At 41.8% G+C, this 22,713-nt stretch overlaps 1 protein-coding gene across 1 annotated transcript; it reads left to right on the forward strand.

Moving 5' to 3' along the window:
• Positions 1-511: 511 nt before the first annotated feature.
• On the forward strand, positions 512-21,878 carry ache (acetylcholinesterase). The gene is made up of 9 exons (XM_035148724.2): positions 512-768; positions 10,926-11,451; positions 12,383-12,606; positions 13,012-13,272; positions 14,002-14,224; positions 14,707-14,952; positions 18,138-18,330; positions 19,672-19,850; positions 20,486-21,878. The coding sequence occupies exons 2-9, from the start codon at positions 11,019-11,021 to the stop codon at positions 20,605-20,607; spliced, it is 1,881 nt and encodes a 626-aa protein (XP_035004615.1). The 5' UTR covers positions 512-768; positions 10,926-11,018; the 3' UTR covers positions 20,608-21,878.
• The last annotated feature ends 835 nt before the right edge of the window (positions 21,879-22,713 follow it).

Consider the following 22,713-nt stretch of genomic DNA (forward strand, 5'->3'; position numbering starts at 1 on the left):
CAGATGGCCACTTAACGTTACAGTTTCAGGAGGTTGTTGTAAAAATAAGTAATGGGGTTGTATTTTTTTTATGGAGGAACATGTATGTACACATATATGCCTGAATCACTTGGCATAGGTCAGAGACAGCCTTTTAAAACTCCAATAAAAACAGCAAGAAACAAGAAATATAAATTCGACACATTGGTTTATTGGTTGACAGTATTTCCAAGTCAAAGAAACATAAAGAAACAAGCTCGCTCTTTTACAGCGTGTCTCTGACATTACATGTGTGTATTTAACCCCATGCACCTCAACACGTTGTCCTGTATGTTTTCATCAATAAAAGAAAAGTGCTTGGATTTCAACTGAGGAGTCAAAAGACCTGGGAATCGGTCGTTGTTGAGTTAAATAGTGACTTGACATCTGCCTTTTTCCTCCTCCTCCTCCTCCTCCTCCGCCCCTGCAGCCGCAGTCAGACCGGTCCAACTGGAACAGACCTACTCCGTCTGACAGCAGACTCGACCAGGCGTGTTCTCGCGAGACTCCTGCCTTGTACTATGTTTACATGCAGTACTTATTAGCGGCAGTCTCCCCCTACCGTCACTGCCTAACGGTCTGGCTGAATGAGTGCTGAAGAGAGCCGCCGCTGCTCGGAGGAGGAGGCATTACCGACATTTCGTCTTTGACAGCCGGTCCGGACACCTCCTCTTCGCGGGGAACCCTTTCAGCTCAGCCGCGGACTCCGGTCCCGTGTCGTTTTTGGTCCGCGGACGCCAACACAGCGAGGTAAGGGAGGCGCGAGGTCTGCAGCTCGTCGGTCCCGGCTGTGCCTTTGCAGGGGCAGTCAGGTGAGACCCACTGGTGCCGATCCCGTGTCGGCAGCCGGTGGCATGCGAAAACGCATAGCTGCTATGGAATTCATGTGTTAACGCGGAATAAAAGCGTGGATTTCAGCAAACGCCAGTCTGCGTTCGCCACCCTCCACCCTGCATCAGATCCACGCATCGCACAGTCATTAAACCGCCACAGATCTCCGCGAGGGTGACGGTGCGATGCCCCGTGAATCGTTGCTGCACGGCAGCGAACCAATAGCCATGGTTACAAGCTGTTTCTCCGCTCAGCCTATTGTGGGCTGCGTGCTTTTTCTCCAACATGGCAGAGCGTCAGGCCGAACTCCCTTTCACATCCAGGCAATTCCAGGTTCCCCCTGCTTGTTAGCACGTCTCCCTTGCTCCTGGACACGATTGGATTGGATTTTTAGATTTGACACAGGCAGTGTGTATTTTCGGCACGAATACAACCGCGTAACATTTGGGTTTTTATTGAAATTGTATTGATTTAATTGACGCTGCTCTCTCTCTCGAGGGAATATACATGCTGCAAATAAACGTGTACACGGAGTGAAGCGGTAAGAGGGTCTTTCTCTGTCTCTACGTCTTTTTCACACAGACACACACACGCAGCATTCGGTATCCATAACCCTGTGAAAAACCTGTGAAGTTTGTGATGGTTAAATACTGAAATCACAGATGTTGGGAAGACTCCCTCATAATCCACGTCTAGGAATATTGTGTGTTTTGCATCATGAGCCAAATGGTTAATTGCACTGACTGACTCAGCATTATTAAATGCACAAATATATTTGAATGAGTGACATTATTAACAGTATCGGAGGCATATGGTACATGTTTAGTTGCATATCATGTGTCATGTCAACACTGATCTCATCACAGAAGCAGTGTTATCTTGCGTTCTGTTGAATCTCTCAGGTAAACCGCTCCGTGTGTGGTTGCAGATGAGATGTCTTCTCCACAGTCTCTTGTGTTCTCATATTGCATAACTGTCGTGCTTTTCAAGGATGCTGCATGTTGGCTGAAGTCAAAGGGATGGAAAAGCTGAAGCGCAGCTAGCGAGTGATGTATTTGTGTCTTTTATTGGTTTAAACAAAGTCATTTTTTGTTGCCATTTCACGCCCTTCCCGAGCTCAATGCAGCCAGAATTTGATACTTCTGTAAGTTACAAGAAAATGCATTTTTGGCAGTTGGCAGTGTAAATTCCTCATCTGCATTCTCAGTGGAATGACTGCCAAAGTATTATCAGTGTTGCAGGTTTGCTGAGGATGTAAATGTTTAAGAATGGTTCATAAATGTATACTTTTAATTTAAAGAAGGTTTCAGTGTTTTAGTGAATATAAGTCAAATGGCAAGAATCTGTTAAGGGCTGTTTTTTCATCTCATTTGGTTAGTGAGTATTTCAGGCAGCAATGTGGGACTGAAGATACATGTATATAAACTGTCCTGGCTTGGGTGCTTAGTGTGTGTGGGTTAGATGTGCACAGAGGATCAGTCTGTCTGCGCTCATTTACACCTTCAGTAAATTGTGGTCACTGCACTCAACACAAACGTAGATGCGACCCTTTTGTTTTTTCGTTCCCATTTTTCATAAATTGAAGAAAAAAGATTTATTTCTCTCAAATCTTGTTCTCAAATTTGTTCAAATCCGATGCTGATGAAACGATGCTGATTTATTAGGCATGATTATCGCACAGATGTGCCTTTGACTGGTCGCAATAACAGGCCACTCTAAAATATCCAGTTTATCTTGATGAAAGACCTTTTATTAAGCAACAAACTACAGTCTCACATAGGGTATGTTTTTGGGAGGGCAGCGGTGGCAGAAAACCAGTCAGTATCTGGAATGACCACCATTTTCTACACGCAGTGAGCCACATCTCCTTCGCGTAGAGTTGATCGGTTAATTGATTGTGGCCTGTGGAGTTGCTAGATATTGGCAGGAATTGGAGCCCACTTTGGTACACGTCGATCCAAAGCTCCCAAACGTGCTCAATAGGTGACGTGTGTGTGGGGTGCGTATGCAGGCAATGCAAGAACTGGGATGTTTTCAGCTTCCAGGAATTGTGTTCCGATCCTTGCAATGTGGGGCTGCGCGTTATCTCTCAGAAATCTATGTCTGTTTGTATATTTGTAGTTTGGCATGTGTATTAAGGGCACAAGGAAGTGTAGTGTCAAATTTGGTGCGATGTGGACATGTGATACGTTCGATATTAATAGACTTTGAATAAACAGCCGACCGGTGCTCTTTCGCAGCGGTGGCTGGGACTCATTATTGTAAGTGACTTTGAACACGTCAGCAGCACATTCCCGACAATGGCAGCTTCTCCTCCTTTTTGGGGTTCTGTGTACGGCACTGCAGTAGTAATGGAAAGAAAATCATTTTGGATACAAATCAGTTCAAAAGAGCTTCTTCTTCTCCACCATCTACAACAGTCCAATGGTCAGGAGGGTGTTGTCGAAGACAGAGATGAAAACAGGACCATTGCAGAGGGTGAGGGCTAATACAGGACTGCTGTGGACAGCGTTGGTGAAGGCAAAGATGAAGGTGCAACTTCTCTGAAGGGCAAGCCGGAGGCTTACAGGAAAGCTGGATCACCCTGTGGGGCAAATAGGAGGCTGATGACAAATGCTCGATCTCCCCTGAAGCAGGATTGGAGTCTGGTTGTGCAGACTGAGCAAGAGGCCCATCTGGAGGTAGCCAGGAGACCAGACAAGATGAAGACAAGGTCTCTCAGCCAGAGGGTGATGGCACTGGCACATTAACTCAGGAGGCAAGACTGGAGACAATAGGTGGGAACCCACTAGGGGATGAACTGGAAACTTTTAACTCTTTGAAGCCTGACAAGGTGACAGAAGGACTAGCATGTCAGCTAGCACCACAGCATTCAGCTGCAAGTTGGCACAGATTACAGCACAGGACGATGGCTGGGTGTTTGCAGAAACAAAGCCTGCACACTTATACCACTCTGTGCCACAGCGAGTTGAATTAAAGAATGTTTTGATCCAGAGTGGGATCTTTGTCAGGACGAAGCTAAAACTTTGGTTAAACTCCATTAACACCGGCATATGAATGCTGAGGTATTAGGTAGAATAACTAAATTAGATAGACTGCAACAAGTGGCAGCACTTACAGCTATTACACTTACTTACAACTTACTTATTACTTGTGCTAACTAGTGGTTGCAACTGATGCCACAGCCGACCAATATCCCTGCTGTTTTCATCAAAATTGTTGGAGTGCCACTTGGCGTGCTGCTGTGATACTGTCTGCAGGTATCACTTCCGAGAGAGACGGGAGAGGCCGGTTTGTCTCCGACAATAGATACGATTTTAAGAGTTTACCATATTCATGGCATATAAGATAATCACAGACTACATAGAGACAGCTTCTGTTGCTTCTTAACAACTGTTAGCTACTAGCCTAACCACTGCACTATTGTTAAAAAAAACATTCACTGTGTCAATCACACCACATTGCTCTGATCGCACCATGTGTGTGAAAGTATATATGTATTTTTGCACATGCATATAAAGACTTGCCCCAGGAGACAGAATCTGAACAAATAGGAGGGGCTTAAAACAATAAAGCAACCTGCGTGTAGCACTGCCTCTTACGTTCAATGAATCCCTCTCCCTGGCTGATTTTAAAGATCGATTCTGAATTTACACGTTTTCAGCACTGGAGACCAATTTCCAGAAAATTACTTATTTATCTATTTTCTGTAGAGTGACTTATCCTGAGAAACACAACTTGCTCCCACCCCCAGTGAAACCAATCCTCCTGTGAACTTCATCCACAAATTCCTCAGGCTAATTTAAGAAGTGACACACTTTTCCCCCTCCCCGTCACATCCCCTCTAGTCAGTGTCTTACTCTGCTCTCATCCTCTTCCCACCTTCTCCCCGTCTGTTTTTGTATTTACCTGATCCTCCTTTTCTGGGGCACAGCTTCAGAAGTTATTACATGTAGGGCAAGTACTGATACATTTGAAGGAAAAGGAATTGTCAAGATTAGGGAAATAAGCTAATTTGCACTCTTGCAGAGGTTAAAGGTGTAGGATTAAGTGGCATCTAGTGGTGAAGTTTATATTGTAGTTTATATTGTAAACTTCACGACCGTTACCACTACGGTGGCCTTCCTGTGTCAGGATCAAGCAGTGTTCTCTCACATTTTGCAAGCTAAAGTAACAAGACATTTAATTGGACTTGTTTAGTCAGACAACAGTGAGACGGTGCCAGCAGGATACATATGTTTTCTCCATTTACAGACTGAGCTGCAAAGAGTGTAGAGGAAGAGGATGAGGGAGAGGAGGAGGAGGAGAGGAGGAGGAGGACAGAGAGGCGGGCAGGGGCAGAGGGTGAGGTGAGGGAGAGCTCCCGAAGCAGCAGCTGCAGGGAGGAAGAGGAGAGATTGAAGCACTGTAAACTGAACTGAAGCAACACAGGTTTGTGTTTATACAGCAAATATTTATTATAATCCTATGTGGGGTGCATGATATCAACAAGACCGATTTGACACAAAGTGGTGTTTGTACCGCAGCTTGGTGTTTGCACCTCACTGAGTACTGTTGTGTAATGTAGGTGTGTGGTGCGCGTGAGTCATCGCGTTAAAACATCAGTGACACCACTGAATAATTATATGAATACCCTATAGGGATTAGATTATAGTTTTTGATATGCTGAGTAAAAAAACATTACAGCCTTATCTGTGTTGTTCCTTTGTTTATGTCTTCAGAGACTTAGTCAAGAGATGAGTCTGGAGGAGCACAGCCCAACTAAGCAGCCAGGGTTACTTTAGATGCTTTGATGATGCATCAGTGCAGGCAAGGTGACCTACCTTTGCCGGAGTGCCAGGGGGACCATGATGTACCATGGCAACTGTAGGGACATACTTAAAGACCGGGAGGAGAAATGCTGTGGCCAGGATCTGAAAAGGGTGTGAGTCGACTACCGCACTTCTCCAAGTATTACCTTGAGGAAGGTTTTTTGATGTATTCGCAGGTAGTATTTAGAGGACGTCACCGTATTAGGCCATATCAGAGAGCCTGGGGATGACTACAGGGTTATAACTACTGTTATGCAGAATTTTGTTATATGCAACATGGCTCTTAGGCCAAAGAAACCATCTTGTCATCCCCAGCTGCTGTGGTTGGAGGATCCAAAAGGACAGTGCACAGGTTTCATACCTGGTCATAAAGTAGCCACCTTCATATACATCATCAAGGCATCAAACATTTGTGGATAAAATGAAGGCATTTATAATGTATTTGTATTTATTTAATGTAATTGTTTTTCTATTACTACTACTGTTCTTTATAAATATTTGATAATGAAAAGTGCAACAATAAAAAGAAATTCAACAGATTTACTGTATTCATTTTGTACAAATACACATTTAATTACACAAGTTAGTGTGCCTGAGAGGCACCATGATCCAGCTGTGCTTTTCTAGGATGCATGGTGACCTCCCATCTGGATCATTCCACATCAACAACTGCATGGAACAGTGGTCCTGTTGAAAACAGTTGGATTACTAATTAATATAATACTTATTTTGCAATTTTGTAAAAGCAATCCTAGTATGAATATGAATTACAGGGTTTATTGTCACAAGAAAGGTTAAAAACACGTCTCCTAACTTGTTAGCGTTCTGGGGTCATCTGGATGAAGGCATTCCTTTTGTATAGCCCTCTGAAGCTGAAATCACATTTTAACCAATCAATATCCTTTAAACAGTGTTTGTGCATGTACAATATTATTTGCATACAAAACATTGACTAAAAATGTGGGAGTATTTCAAATGTAAACCATTGATTTCTTTGCTTGATGGTCTGTTTTGGTGGAAGTTGTTATCGAGACAGGACTCCTGCTTCATAAACCAGGGGACTGAATGCGTGGTGCTTGCATGTGTACACCAGAATATGATTGTGGAATGCCTTGTGGCATTCCTCCAGAGGATCACCTGCTGTGTTCTCACATTGACTCCTCCGGACTTTCTTTTCATTTTAGACTAGGTGGGCCAAGCAGAGAAAGTCCGTAGAATCTGCTTAGGCTCTCACTCGGACATTTGTGTTAACACATACTCCTACCTTTTTAAATAATGTAGAGAATGCTAAATATTAAAATGTTACATTAGGAAATACTAATTACAGGCGGTTCAAGGTCATTTAAAACAGCCTCCTCCATGTCCTGTGTAAGCTGCGGAAACAAACATAATATTACAATACTATAGCTTTTTCCAACTTTGTGTTACACAGATATGGTTATACAATGGTTAACTTCATGTGAAATTGCATACTTTTATGTACAAAAAGATCATATATACTTGGGGGAAGAATCATCTTTGTAAAGTATAACCAGAGACTGTTTTATAAATAACAATACTCGTACAAAAAAAAAAACAGGATACAAAAAGAAAGAAAGACAGAAAGAAACTTTTTATTGGCAAGAAAACATATTAGAAAACCAATATTACAATTTTTCAATACAATGACATGCTGGTCTCTTCCACTGGAAATCCCACTGCTTGATTTGAAAAAGGTATCGCCATCATTGGAGTTGATGTAGATTCTCATAGCTGGAAAAAGAACAGTATAAAAATAAATGCCTCATGACAGATCTACTGTATTACATTCTTCTACATCATTAAGTTGTGGGGTGGTGCAGAGACAAACATGCCCAGATAAACTAGGTTTGCTCAACAACAACTATTTATCCCCAAGGTCAACTATTCATGACCTTGGGCATGGGTTATATGGATAACCCATGCAAAGTATCTGTTACAATATCCAATATCCATGTTTCTTTACTTCACCTAAAAAGGTGGTTAGATAAACACTTATTGTTTATGTTGTTCAGTAGCTATAAGCTCAGTAGCCATGGTGCTACGACCTGTTAAGTTAGCACTGATGTCTTCCTTAAAAGTCAGATGCTCATGTGAAACCAAATTAAAACTAACTGCACATGTTCAGATGTCTCCCACCTGTCAGGTTAAAGGTTAGTGTTTATGTTTTGCAATATATTGTTGTCATAGTGACAGAGTTAGCTTTGAGGTCCTGTAAGGGATAGGGGCAGCTGTGTGTGTGTCTCTGTGTGTGTCTGTGTGTGTGTGTGTGTGTGTGTGTGTGTGTGTGTGTGTGTGTGTTTTTGTGCTATTTCTGAAGAGCCCAGTTGTACGTAGAAGATCTATTTTTATGATGTCACCCTTTCTCTCCCTCACATACAGAGTTCCTTCACTCAGGCGAACAATGACTTACAATGACAATGTTGGCCAGTTCATCGTACGGCCTTCTTTATTTAAATGTCTCACATTATTAGCATTACCAGATATCCACAGCCATTTCCTGCCTATTTTAATAGGCAACATACTTAAAATAGTGACATTGAGTAAAATAGGACTCGATGCCTGACTGGTGGATGTCTGATGAATATCCAGTGGCTTTATAAGAACGTGTATCCAGGCATTTTGTTTTTTAAACACTATTATCCCCAGCTCTGCTTATTTTTGTGCAAGTCTTCCCACTGTGTCGACATACCATAAGTCCATGGAGATGATTACAGCTTCTCCAATGTGACACCTGCTGCTTTTCTCTGGTTTATTGTAACTCTTGAGGTTTTGGTTTTGACTGTCTAAAGGATGATAGATGAACGGACTAATCAATGAGAAAACTGAACAATGTCACCTCATTAAGTTAAATTCTGTTTATAAACTGCTTAAACTAAAACCAATCGCACAATTATTTCATAATGTCTGTAGCTTTTCATTCATTGTGCGCTCAAAGTTCAGTCATTCGTCTCCCCTTCATTGGAGAAGGTCACTGATGGTATATGTACAGGAAGTAGCCATGCCATTAGTGGGTTTATTCAGGGTTGCCCTAAGAGATCTTCAGTTAATATTTAAATAATGAAATTCAGTCCACATACACATGTTCATTAACCTGGCTCCTGTCAACAGGAAGCTTCACCTTCAGATTTCTTTTGCATTATAATTTACTTTCACAATATTATATTTTGGTATTTAACAGTGATTGTAAAATTGAGCAAAGACAAAATATCACAGTGTGAAAACAGCCAAAATCCACACATGATTCACATGAGCATAGCAAATGAAATAAGTCCTGACAGGCAACAATGTGAGTGGCATGGCATGTCATTGCAGGAGAAGACAATGTTGCATTAAAGGCTATGTTTGTATTAGTTGAATGCTCTCAGAGCTCAACCATGAAATATGACCTTATATTAACATCCACGAGCTCAAGCCATGCCTTAAGCTAGGGTAAATGCGTTTGCTATAACCAATGTCCGGATATTTTCCACTATCTGACATTCCATATCAAGGCATACTGGCTCAACTGGCGTGATCGGGTGTGGATGATTAGAGCCGATTAGTAGGGTTGGGTGGACGAGCTGAAACGTGACTTACCACTCTAAAGGGGGGAACGTGGAATCGTCCAAATGGTACTGGTCTTTTGAACACAGCTATTTTTCTCTTTTTTCTCTCTATTCACTGGCAGATCACAAATAACTGTTATATTTGTTGTTATATATATATATATATATTTGTTGACCAAAGACATCTGTGGTCGGATCCCTGGCCCCTCCATTCCTTTTGCCGAAGTGTCCTTTGGCAAGACACTGAACCCCAATTTGCCCCTGACAGCGTGTGAGTGATGTGGGACAGTGAAAGGGCTGCACATGGATGCAACGTATGAATGAGTGTGTGAATAGCAAAACTGTACTATAAAGTGCTTTAAATCAACATTAGAAAGTGCTGTATGAACACAGACCATTTACCATAAGCAGGAGCAGTAAGATGTTTGTGTTTGTATTATTTTTTGTCAAGAACTGTTCATCTTTGCTGTAGAGCTGAATGATTATGTCAGACTGCTGTTGTCTTTGTGTAGTGTTGAATATTTAATAAGTTTATCATGGGATCTCACAGCCCGCATACACTCGTTCACGTCTTCATTCTCTGTAGGTTTTCGACTGATCAGCTATTTAAATATCCTGACAAACACTCAACTTAAGGAAGGCTGTTCAGTTCTCCATTTACATTTGTTTTGGGTATTATTATAACGTATTACCATATCATATTTCAGAATAATTCATTCTTTTGTTCAAACAAATTATAGTTAAAAACAAATGTTCCATGCGTTGAGAATTGCATGATGTAATACATAAATCAAATGTATTGATTATTTTTAACATGACATAACATTTCACTGCATATGACTGATTATTCTGTTTTGAGCTTTTTTCAATTTTCACATCTGATACATCTTGATGAATTTGACCCGGGAACATCCATTTATTATTTATCAGTGATTTGTTCTCTTCAAGTGACATCCAACCCCCGTCTGAAACACCTTTGTCCTATTACATTAGTTTGAATATTAGTCTTTTAGACAAACTAGGCTTTATAGGTCACTAAAAAAGAGTCCAATTACATTAAGAATTCGACAAAAAAACCATTTAATTTTGAGTTCTTACTTGAACTCTCATATTCAAAAATTAAATAGAATTATAAAATCATAAATCTAAAGTTCTACTTGCTAGCTTTTTTTTGAAATTTTCCAACCATACCTCATGGTCTTCATCAGCAAATGTAGTTAGAACAATTGACATCACAGGCCTCTGCACTTGTAGGACTTCATTTCTAGGACATGTGAACCCCTACCAGGGTGTCCTTCAGTGGCCTTAGCCTTGGCCAGTCACATCATTTGTTTCAGATTTTCATATACTCCAGAGGATGCTTATGTTGAACATTTTAAGATTGATTCACACATCTTGGATGGAACCTTTTTTGAATAACCTCAGGCAGAGTTTGAAAGATTTGCTTTGGAATATGAATGTTTTTTCTTTCAATGTGGGTTTAAGGCTATGTAACAAATATTACACATGAACAAATAATCATTTTGGTTGGATTTGTCTGTCTGAACACATTTTTGAATCTACAGTGATGACACCTCCAGACTTCCTCTGTGCCCGTTACTCATCTGATTTATCCCTACCTCTTTCAGTCTGTTCTCCATCACTCTCCTATCTATAATCACATTATCTCCCCCCCCCCCTTCTATCTTTCTGTATGTAGCTCTAAGGGGAAGCAGAGCAGACCCTGCCCTCCTTGACCGGAGAGGGAAACATTACTACTGCTCCAGCCACAGAAACCGTGTTTTCCTCCATCATGCGGGCCTTCGCTCTTCTCCCCATAGCCCCAATCTTCCTCCTGTCTCTCCTCATCCCTGCCTGCTCCACCCAAAGCGAGGCAGACTTCATCGTCCAGACACGTACCGGCCGAGTCCGTGGAACCCGCATGCAAGTGCCGGACCGAAGCTTCGTCACTGCTTTCCTGGGCATCCCCTTTGCAGAGCCACCAGTAGGAAAGCGCCGTTTCCGTCGCGCTGAACCAAAACGTCCATGGACAGGGATACACGAGGCCAATGCTTACCCCAATGCGTGCTACCAGATGGTGGACACATCGTTCCCTGGCTTCCAGGGCACTGAAATGTGGAACCCCAACAGGGACATGAGCGAGGACTGTCTGTATCTCAATGTCTGGGTGCCTACCTCACCCAGACCACACAACCTTACTGTAATGGTGTGGATCTACGGAGGAGGTATGTGATCACAACTTTCAGTTTCAGGGTCTTTCTACTCATTCTTCCAGTGTGGCTATTCGAAATTCAAATTTCCCATTACCTGTTTAAATTGTTCAAACTTAATTTTAATTCAGTATCATATCCCAATATATTATATACAATGAAGAACAATGCAGTCGTCTCTCACCACTGTACCACCACTGCAGTGGTCATATGAAGGTATTGTTTGTGCAAAAAAACTGAGCACCTGTGACAATAGAAGTTGAAGTTGAAGAAATGAATTTGTAGTTTTTGAAAAGTCACACTATGAAAGTACCACTTAATTCCCTTTTGTGTTGAAAATGGTTTCCATCCATTGTGTTTGCGGGTCATTAAGGTCATCAAGAAGCACTCAAAAAGGGTTTTGCTACTCATTATTTATACTATAATATCCTTTCTATTCCTAAAACAACATTTAATCTACAATGTAGAAATCCTTTTTAGTTTAAAAATAGTCCCAATGTATCCATTGTATTTATGATGAACAGAACAGGAAAGTATTTTGGTCTTCTTTGATGGCTGGGCAACATTTACTATGTATTTCTCAAGTGTATTTCTGACAACCAACTATTACTTCTGGGTCAAATTTAACAAATAGCACCACAGAAGTAACTTTCTGATCATTTGCTTTATTATGTTCAGTTTGCCCTTGATGAGTATGTCATTTCATCAGACACAAATCAATGGTATGTTTTGCACATCTAGATTTCCAAAGCAGGTCAAATTTGACTGATCACAATAGGAGAGTTAATCTTTTTTAAAGAGTTCCCTGATGCTCTGAAGCTCCTAAAAACAGTTTCATTGGAATATTCAAACCCCGGTGACATTTTTTTTTAGACAACAAAGGCTCTGTGCATTGTTGAGCATATGATCAAATTAATCACTTTACTCTGATATTTAACATTCCCAGGGTTCTACAGTGGCTCTTCTTCACTGGACGTGTATGATGGTCGTTACCTAGCTCACAGTGAGACAGTCATTGTGGTCTCCATGAACTACCGAATTGGAGCCTTTGGCTTCCTAGCCCTGCATGGTTCATCTGAGGCTCCTGGCAATGTGGGTCTGCTGGACCAAAGACTGGCACTGCAGTGGGTACAAGACAACATCCATTTTTTTGGTGGAAACCCGAAACAGGTGAATTTCTCACTCTTATATTATGCCTTGGAGCCAGCGACAGCTGTAGCCAGAGGCTTTATGTTTTCGGGTTGTGCGTCCATATGGCCATCTGTCTTTCCCATTCTTTTAGATGTGATAGCTCTCAAACATGGTGAAGGAATTTCTTCAACTTTTGCACAGTCTCACAAGGACTTATGAAGTGATTCATGAACTGATTACATTTTTCGATGGTCAAAATTCAAATTGACCTCAAAACATTTGCTGCCTTATCTTATCTTGTCAGAGTTGTACAAATGGAAGGCAGTAATTCTAGTTTATCCTTCACGTCTCTCAACTGTATCTATCCTAGCCTTTTCTGTTTCGAATCAAGAAAGTAATTGATCCTGTTCTTTCTATTTGCACTCTTTTTTTCTTGTTGAACAGGTTACTATATTTGGAGAAAGTGCTGGTGGTGCTTCAGTAGGATTCCACCTCCTGTCTCCAGACAGCCGGTCTACCTTCACTCGCGCCATCCTTCAGAGCGGGGTCCCCAACTGCCCCTGGGCCTCAGTCACCCCTGCTGAGGCCCGCAGACGGGCCACTCTGCTGGCCAAATTGGTTGGCTGTAATGGAGGCAATGACACTGAGTTGGTGGACTGCCTGCGGGGTAAAACTCCACAGGAACTCATCGACCAGGAGTGGCAGGTAATGCTGATTGTCAGTAGCCAGTCAGCTACATTTGCAGCTCTACAAACACCTACCTACACCGACATGTTCATCCTCAAACCTTTGGCTCTGACTCACAGCATCTTCTTCTCATCCTCATCTCATGTTTTTTGGTGGTTAGCAAATATCTTCTTCCTCGAACACGGTACCAGCAGGGATGCCTGTCCAGAACTATGCGCTGGGGTAGTGCAAGTCAAGACTGACATGAGAAACACAGTAGACAGAGGGGAATAGAAAGTAGAACATTAACCAATGTGCCGCTGTCCCAGCTTTATGCCAAGAAGTTGGGCATAAGAGCATCCTCGTGAGCTAGACGTAAGCTTATACACTGCCAGGTAATCATGTTCCCGACCAGGGGAAAAAAATCCTCTTTCTTGGTGTACCGGTGGCCAGGATAGCCAGGGAGCTTTTGGCTAGCTTCACCAAACAGGAGAATTGCATCTAGTTGCATGCCCACCACACCAGCGGGTTGCTCATCATGCAGGTTTGGGTGATTCTTGCCTTCTCTGGGCAGGTGTCGACACTCTGTACTTTTTTACTGGCATAGTGAGGCCCTCAACTAGTTGACTAATCAAGTAGTCTGTGAAGCCCCTAGGAACTACCCATTTTCAGTCATAACATTCGGTCTTCTGTGTGTTTGCACATCATGTCACAGTCACCCAGATCAACTCAGTGGCACATTTGGGTTTGTCATTCTCTTCTAAACAGGTTCTGCCATGGTCAGCCCTCTTCCGGTTTTCATTTGTGCCTGTTGTGGATGGTGATGTTCTGCCTGACACTCCTGAGGCCATGCTCAGCTCAGGCAACTTTAAAGACACTCAAATCCTCCTTGGGGTCAACCAGGATGAGGGATCCTACTTCCTGCTCTACGGAGCACCGGGCTTCAGCAAGGACAACGAGAGCCTCATCTCCAGAGAGGACTTCATGGAAGGTGAAGCTCAGTCAATCAGCTAGATATAATGGATATGAATTAAGTAATTCTTATGTAAGTAACTCTTTTAAAAAGGGGCATAGATTGGGCCCTTCTGTCACAACATAGAGCACAGTAGCTTCTGAAATCTTTGTCACATTGTTTGCATGTGAGACATAGTTTCGCGTCAATGATCCATGTGATAGTATTGGGTGCAGCGAAGACCTTTCAGTTCTTTAGTAAAATTACAAATATGAAAAAGATGTTATGCTATTTTAAAGTTTACTTTAGTTTGAATTTTGACCTACATAATAAGCTATCATTACATGAAATTACCCCAAAACAGTCACAAAATGTTTTAATTGTTCATATGATTGCTTAAACAGTTCTCCGTGATCTTTCTGCTGATGTGAGAGATAATCAAATAAATCACAACCATGAATATGTCTAATAAAAAAAAACTATAAAAATGTACATATCACCTTTAAACTTCTTTCTGCCAGGTGTCAAGCTCAGCGTACCACATGCTAATGACATCGGCCTGGAGGCAGTAGTGCTGCAGTATACTGACTGGATGGATGAGAATAATGGGTTCAAGAATCGCGATGCCATGGACGACATCGTGGGCGACCACAACGTCATCTGCCCACTGGCCCACTTTGCTCGCTCCTATGCCCAGCACAATGCGCTTAAGGCTAACATGGGAGCAGCTGGATCCGGGGTGGTGAACAGTGGAGCAAACCTACAAGGTAAGATACAGTATATGATTGTGTGTTCCATTTACCACAGCTGTCACCAGTAGAGAGATGTGGTTTCACTCTGCAGCTTTATGAGTAGAGACATGGTGAATCCTGCAAGCGACTTCTAGTATAGTTCAATTGGCGCTGTGCTCTCAATCAGCTAATCGGCCTGTATTTTTTTTACATTTTTTTAAAGGGTATTACCATATTAATCAACAATAAACATACAAGGGTTATGTCCATCCATCCATTCATTTATTTGCTTACACTTATGTAAGTCCCACCGATCAGATGTCGCAATCTCCAAGCCAAATGTGAGGAAACCCATACGGCTGGTGGGCTTACTGGGGGACCAAAAATGTACCTCACCTACTGAAGTTGCATCGACTCTCCTCCAGAAGGTACTCAACTTAGAGGAGAAGCTCCTGCTTGACAGAGCAATCTGGACCTTACAAGCTAAGCCCAAACTTGAAGAACCACCACAGTCTTTTGTCGTCAGGATTCATTACTTACTCAAACGTGAACACATCCTTCACCAGACTTGGGACTTTGTCTTACAATGGATGGTCTTAACATATCTTTACCGACTTCAATGTCGGTGTGGGAAGGAAGAGCTTTTGGAGTCATGAGGATGCAGCTTTGTGACATCTGAGGAGTCAGCTTTCATTTCCATTACCCTGCATTACCCTCCAGTCCACAGCTGGCATATAGATAGTCCAGAGACCAGTCGAATGGGGGACATGGTTACACCATGGTCAAGGGGGGTGTATGGGAGGGAAGGAGCTGTTTGTTGTTTCTGATTTCTGTGAGTTTATTTTGGTTATAGCTTGTTGGCTTTCTTTGCAGTACTACTGTATCTTGCTGAATGTTTTCGGCCATACTAGAATCCGTAGACACTGGGTCTCTCAATCCTACCACTCACTATGGAACTGCAAAGCGCCATGTGTTGCTATTTCAATCCCTCTTTACATTCCGTTTGTTTCCTCTACTGTAACAGCAGAACGCAACAGATGCTAAACTGTGACAGGGGCGTAGTACAACAACTCCCCTGATTCTAGTAAGCGAGGAGTTATTTGTTACGTTTTTCTCCTATTGACCTAATTTTGACTCACACCACCTAACTGCTGTCTCCAAAACATGGACACACCCTCTAGGTAAACAGCACCTACAATTTCCACACTTTAGTTACCATTGGGTCCAGTGGACCAAAACAACACATTTGGAACCAGAGCCAGGTTTCCTTTGGGGGGACAGAGGGGTCCGTAGCCCCCCTCCAGAGAGTCACCCCCCTATATATACTGTATATATATATATATATAAATGTCAGATGTTTATTCATGATACAGAATGCTTGGTTACATTAAAAAAATCAAGGTTTTCATACCAAAATACGTGATCTTTTGTAGATGATAATGTAGTAATATTTCAGTAATATGTACGATTTTTTTTATCCAAAACAATTAGGTTCTAAGTGCATAATTTTCTTTTTACTGCATTTAAAATGGCTGCCATGGTGCATTTTCTGTTAAATTTTGGAAATAAATGAAGTCTTAATTAATTGAAAAAAGACAAAATTACACCAAAGGCTGTTATATATGTTCACTGTCTGGCTTCATGATGTTGTGGAGTTTTACACATTGACAGCAAATGGTAAGAGATCCTCTTCTTCAGGAAAACAGAATCTCACTAGGCATATTATTGGCTTTAGCTCGGTTAATGGGTGTTGCTTCTTTACTGCTACTGTAAATAACCAGTGAAGAAAAGATATCCAATCTCAAGCCTTCTCATATTTAGACATTAGTCTTGTTGTGTTGAACAACAAGACTAAGTGTTGTGACACGTTATTTCTATTCTAGGAGACAGACTGTCCAGGGTCATTGAGAGTGGTGGAAGGGTCAGTTCCAGGGAGAGAGCCAGGTGTCGGGGGGCCCAGCACAACAATGAGGACCCTATTGCCAGCATCAGCACAGTGGATAGGGCCAGAGGCAGCAAAGATCATGAGGACCCTTTTTATATATATGTGTGTGTGTGTTCTCCACACAAAATGAGGCAAGACCACTGAGTTGGAGATTGAAAAAATTATTACTGCATAACTTTTCTGTTAGTAAACATTTAAAACGGGTTCCGCAGACCTGTTATTGTCAGTAATCGATAAAATCGATTAAATAAGAAGGAAAGCTGCAAGCGAGGCTCTCGCATCCCGGTTGCTGTTATAATTATAACATGTAGACTGCGAAAGCCAAGTTGTTCAGGCAGAGAAAAAACGTCATGGGAAATTCTTGCTGCCTGAAAACACAGACATTATATTTTTTGTTGCAGGTCACTGAGTGCAATAAACATTTACTTAAAAATAAACTTTGTGAGAGAGAGAGAGAGTCGTGATCTCAATTCTAAGCAAAAGGGGGCAGACGGGACACTGGGTTTTCAACCATCAGACAATGTGCAAACATGGAAGATGGGTGTAGTGACCACAGAAAATAGACCACACTAAATAAAATAACGACGATCACACCATGATTGCCGCCTGTGGATGTGGTGTGAGCCCAGCCACTAGACGGAGAAAAGATTGACTGGTGTATCAAAAGCTTTGCGGCTCAGCTCCCTCTTCACCACGTTACTGCTGACGTCTCATTGTCCCACCTGTCCATATTGTGCCCCATCTTCCCCTCGCTTCTGAACGAGACCCAGAGAAACTCTTTCACTTGGGGCACCAAATCATGCCCAGCCCAGAGAGAGCAGTCTACTGTTTTTTTCGACAGAGAACCATGTCCTCGGACTTGAAGGTGGTGATTCCCCATCCCAACTGCTTCACACTCGGCTGCAGAGCACCTCGGTGTGCACTGGAGTTCATGAAGCCAACAAAACCACGTTGTCCACAAAAAAAGCAGGGAGGCAATTCTAAGGTTTCCAAGCTGGACGCTCTCCTCACCAAAGCCACGTCTTGACAAAAGGCAACCCTGGCGAAGTACATATTTGACACAATTACAATTTTTCTGTTTTTAAGTTCATTAAATAAAAGTGCATTACCATTTTGAATATGCATTTGCTGCAGGTACTTGTATTTTCTTATTTATACATGTATGGCATTAACATATATGTGATTTACTGAGGGGAGGCCCTTTTACTGATATCTACAGCGATTTCACATTACTGTAAACTTAAACACTAATCTTTTTCTCTACCTGCTCCTCAAGGAGGGGTGTACCTCTATCTTTTCGACCACAGAGCATCCAACCTTGCCTGGCCCGAGTGGATGGGCGTAATCCATGGCTATGAGATTGAATTTGTCTTTGGCCTACCGCTAGAGAAGAGGCTCAACTATACTGTAGATGAGGAGAAACTGAGCCGACGCATGATGAGATACTGGGCCAACTTTGCACGAACTGGGTGAGACAGAATTGTTTACTAATCTCAGAGAATACTATTATGCTGCCCACATGAGATACAGAAACACATAGAGTTAAATCTGGGCCGACGTCGACCTCAGGCCAGGCTGGGTGGAAAATAATATATGGACCAAAAGGGGAAAAGGGTCCATTTTAGAAGAAACACTGAAATTATGGAGATATCTACAATGAAGACATTCCTTTGACATTGAAATTGAAGAAGGAATTTCAGTGGAAGGTATTGAAGGTGAGGAAGTGTTGAGAGGTGCATTCAAACAAGCTCCATCAAAGATTGTCTCTAAATTGTGTAGTAGTTAAAAAAAAAGAAAGAAATGGAATTAATTTACTATATAACTGCTTTCAGCCATGCAGTGAACTCTGGAGAATCTCTGGAGGGGCTGTTTGTGAGAACGCAAATGTCTCCGTGAGACTTTGTCCAGAGTTTCTCTGTCCGGCCCTCTAGTAAAAAATCTTTAAAATAATGTGAGAACACAGCAGGAGACCCTCTGGAGGACTGACCACGAGCGGGTGGATGTGCTTGTTACTCACATGCAACAGATGTAAAAATTAAAAATTAAAAAACATGTAATCTCTGCAGCGGAATGTAAACGTTACATCCTTCCTCTGCATGAAGTGCCATAGCTAACCTGAACGCTGACCGGAGAATCTCCTGCTGTGTTGTTTATGTGTGAATGGCAAACTCTGGAAAAAGTCTGGACCCAAATGTGCAGACATCCTCTGGAGTTCATATCTTAAAACGGCTTATGTTCAAATTTGATTGGAAATGGAATTAAGCACTAAACATTTGAAGAGCGATTTGTATTCCCTGTGTACAACACAGCAGACTTCCACTAGCTCTAAAAGATGAGGGAATTCAGATGAAAGAATTTATTCCACTTTTTCTATGACACCATACATACAAAATTAACAATTGGGTTCACAGAAGCAATGGTTGAGGCAGTGTGGGCAGTTGAATGCCAATCACAAACATTATTATATAAACTGTATTTTATGATATTATTATGTCTGCTTCATATTAAATCAGAATGTGGAATAAGATAGTATATGTTTGTAACATATTAAACAATAACATTCAATTAATATTAATATCAATAGTAATGCATACAAAAATATAGTTATATCAAGGTTATGTGCACATTTTTCACTGAACCATGAACCAAGAATTTGCTTGCACTGACATTGATATGGTTGTAGGGCTGTTGAATAAGCCTGCCGATGATAAATTGAAAATATTTTATTATTCAATTTGATAGATTGTAATATGTCTCCTTGTTCTAACTGCATCTCTTTGATCTCCCCCTCCGTTCTCCTCCTGTGTCAGAAATCCAAATGTGAACCACGATGGGCTGTTAGACACCAGGAAGCGCTGGCCTCTGTTCACTGTCAGCGAGCAGAAACATGTGGGACTCAACACTGAGCCGTTGAAGATCCACAAAGGTCTGAGGAACCAGATGTGTGCCTTCTGGAACCGCTTTCTGCCACGCCTCCTGAACATCACCGGTAAAAACCACTTCAAAACACACACAGTTTGCACTCAACATGGGAAATTTATACTGAATATAATTCTCCAATAGTCATTTTCTTACCAGCACAGTCACACAACCTGTTTGGTGTCTCTGAAAGGTTCTTATTTTAATGATAAGGGCTAAATCATAAATAAATGGTTGACACAAACATCTATCCGTCCATATGATCTACACCGCTTGTCCTTTGAGGGTTGCGGGGGGGCTGGAGCCAATCCCAGCTGACATTGGGCAAGAAGCGGGGTACACCTGTCTGGTTGCCACCTATCTTACAAAACAACACTTCCCTCCGTCACACCCAGGGTCAATTCAGAGTATCTAATTAAGCTAGCCCCAACCTGTAAGTCTTTGGGCTGTGGGAGGAAGCTGGAGTCCATCTCGGTCTGGATCAAAAGTTGCCGTTTCCCGTTCTCATGCAAACATAACCTCGCACTGCTCTCCTCCCTGGCCTCTCCCCTTCAGAACATCTAAGTGAAACCCACCATGTTGAAGGTTGGAGCCGATCCAAACACAAATGACCTGTGCCTTAGGAAGCTTATCGTAAAACAGTATTAGGTCAGTGTAAGCTCAACTAATAACCCCTCTTTGGTGACTCTGTGTTTCTCTTCCTAGACAACATCGACGAGGCAGAGCGTCAGTGGAAAGTGGAATTTCACCGCTGGTCCTCCTACATGATGCACTGGAAGAGCCAGTTTGACCACTACAGCAAGCAGGAGCGCTGCACTGACCTCTGAGAGCTTCAGCAGAGAGAGAGAGAGAGAGGAGAGAATGACAGGGAGGGGGGGGAAGCTGTAAACCAGGTCATGGCCAATTTCTCCAATAGCCCCTCAGTGAAATCTAATTTCATTCATTTTAATTTTTTATTTTATTGTATTCTGTTGCGTTGAAGACCTTATATTTTATTTATACTATTTATATATGTGTTTTTTTCTGAGTTTGTGTGTTTTAATGGAAATTATGATTATGAGGGCACTTGTCATCTGCATGGAGGTACAAATGTAAATGTCAAAGATATGTCATTACCTCGTATGTGTGTGTGTGTGGTTGTTGAGGCTGTCCACAATGAATGAAAGTCGATGCACTGTCCTAACAATGGTAGCTTTGCAAATAGCTGCAAATAGCTGTGTGTGTGTGTGTGTGTGTGTGTGTGTGTGTGTGTGTGTGCGTGCATGTGTGCTGCTTGGAAGCCTCCCAGTTTCTATTCAGTTATCAACATCTCAAAAGGCCCATGACATTACTTAACTGCTGGTTAAATTTCACTTGTCTTCATGGTAATCTCGTGACCTGTTTTTAATTTAGTCCTGTTCTTGTTCTTGTATGGCAATCCAGACCTGGGTTGCATCTGGGTCTTCTGGGGCAGTAAGAATATCTTTAATAGTAACATCAAAACTCACTAAACCTTGCATAGTATTGGAAAACCACTCTAAAATACATTGATGGGACATGTAAGTTTATAACTTCGATCTGTCCATTTCTGCTGTAGATTCAGTCCAAATGATGGCTATACCTAATCCACATTGCATTAGAAAAGGGAACTGTAAATTGAATGGAAAATGTATTGCACTCCTTCGCCTTGTTTCTATCAGTAGTGCCATATCTACCGCCTAAGTCTCTGTCTTATCAGCATATCAGCAACGATTGGCAGAAATGGGACAAAAGGGGGTACGCAGAGGAACTGAAAATGTCTAATATGTATATCTAAATATATCTATATGCTACACCAATCCAAAGGGGGGAGTGAGTGCATGAGTTCAAAAGGTTTTTAAAATGTGGAGAATATAATAAGTAGTTTTTCTCTAAACTCGCTTTGCTCAAAAGTAAGGCAGTAAACTCACCCACTGATTTATACAAAAACAAAGCTTCTTATACGGGGCTTGATATTTTTGAATGATTGATTCCAAATTAATCAGGTCATCATTTTGTCTACAACATCGGAAAACATTGGAACATCTCCATCATATGTGAGTCGCATGGTTTTGCTTCAGAGCTATTCTATGGAGGATTTTAAAAAAAAACCTTTTCCTTCTGTGCCATTTGTTGTTAGCATTAAGAATGTCGCGTCAAAAGAATACATTGCATCTCTCAAATAATTCCAATATACTTATATAATGTGTGTCCATCTGTAATAATATGTCCTTGTATTACAATATCAAACATGTAAACTATTCCAGGTTTACTTTATATTAGTGTTATGTTTGTGATATTTTAACAAATCAACCGTTTTAGCCTCAATATAATTCAATCGACAATGAATTCATTATGTCCCCGGCCAAATTGTATGAGTATTTAGTTTGGAGTAAACAGTCGACAGCATTTAGACACCTATGTTTGGCAATACAAATAAAAACGTATCTAATTTAGGCAGAGCTGAAAAAAATGTATCTATGAACAATCAAAACTTTCGGGGTTTTCAAATCTAATTGCACGACCTCAGTCTTAGAAATGTCTCCTTCCATATTCTGTTAATTCCCCCCCTTAAATCTCACAAAGGGGAATTAACCTTCCTACATCTTTCCTCTCTTCCCTTTTATCTTTCCACCCACTACCACCACACTCCTCTTCTCTTCCTGCAGTCGCTGCTCTCGCTCTATCACCACCCTGTCGTTAGGCCCCTTGCCCTGGTTTCTGCCTCTCCTTCCTCCACCGCTTTAATGTCCCTCTTCACTTTGGCTGTCCTTTTTCATCTTCATCACTAATAAACCTCCACCCACCCTCCTCCCGTCTTTCCTACTGTCCTTCTTTCATCCCATCTCCCACTCTTGTGTCAGATGTCCTTCCCTTCTTTAACCCCCTCCCATATATTCCTTATTCCAGTATCAAACGTTTCTTTATCCCTCTCA

The sequence above is a fragment of the Hippoglossus stenolepis genome, chromosome 23, assembly GCF_022539355.2.
Source record: "Hippoglossus stenolepis isolate QCI-W04-F060 chromosome 23, HSTE1.2, whole genome shotgun sequence".
Classification (NCBI taxonomy): domain Eukaryota; kingdom Metazoa; phylum Chordata; class Actinopteri; order Pleuronectiformes; family Pleuronectidae; genus Hippoglossus; species Hippoglossus stenolepis.

What these genes read in the sequence shown, in the direction of transcription:
- ache (XM_035148724.2), top strand. Translation starts at nt 11,019, where the DNA reads ATGCGGGCCTTCGCTCTTCTCCCCATAGCCCCAATCTTCCTCCTGTCT. An exon ending in TTGGTGGAAACCCGAAACAG is followed by an intron (nt 12,607 to 13,011) that starts GTGAATTTCTCA and finishes CTTGTTGAACAG; the next exon opens with GTTACTATATTTGGAGAAAG. An exon ending in GCCAACTTTGCACGAACTGG is followed by an intron (nt 18,331 to 19,671) that starts GTGAGACAGAAT and finishes CTCCTGTGTCAG; the next exon opens with AAATCCAAATGTGAACCACG.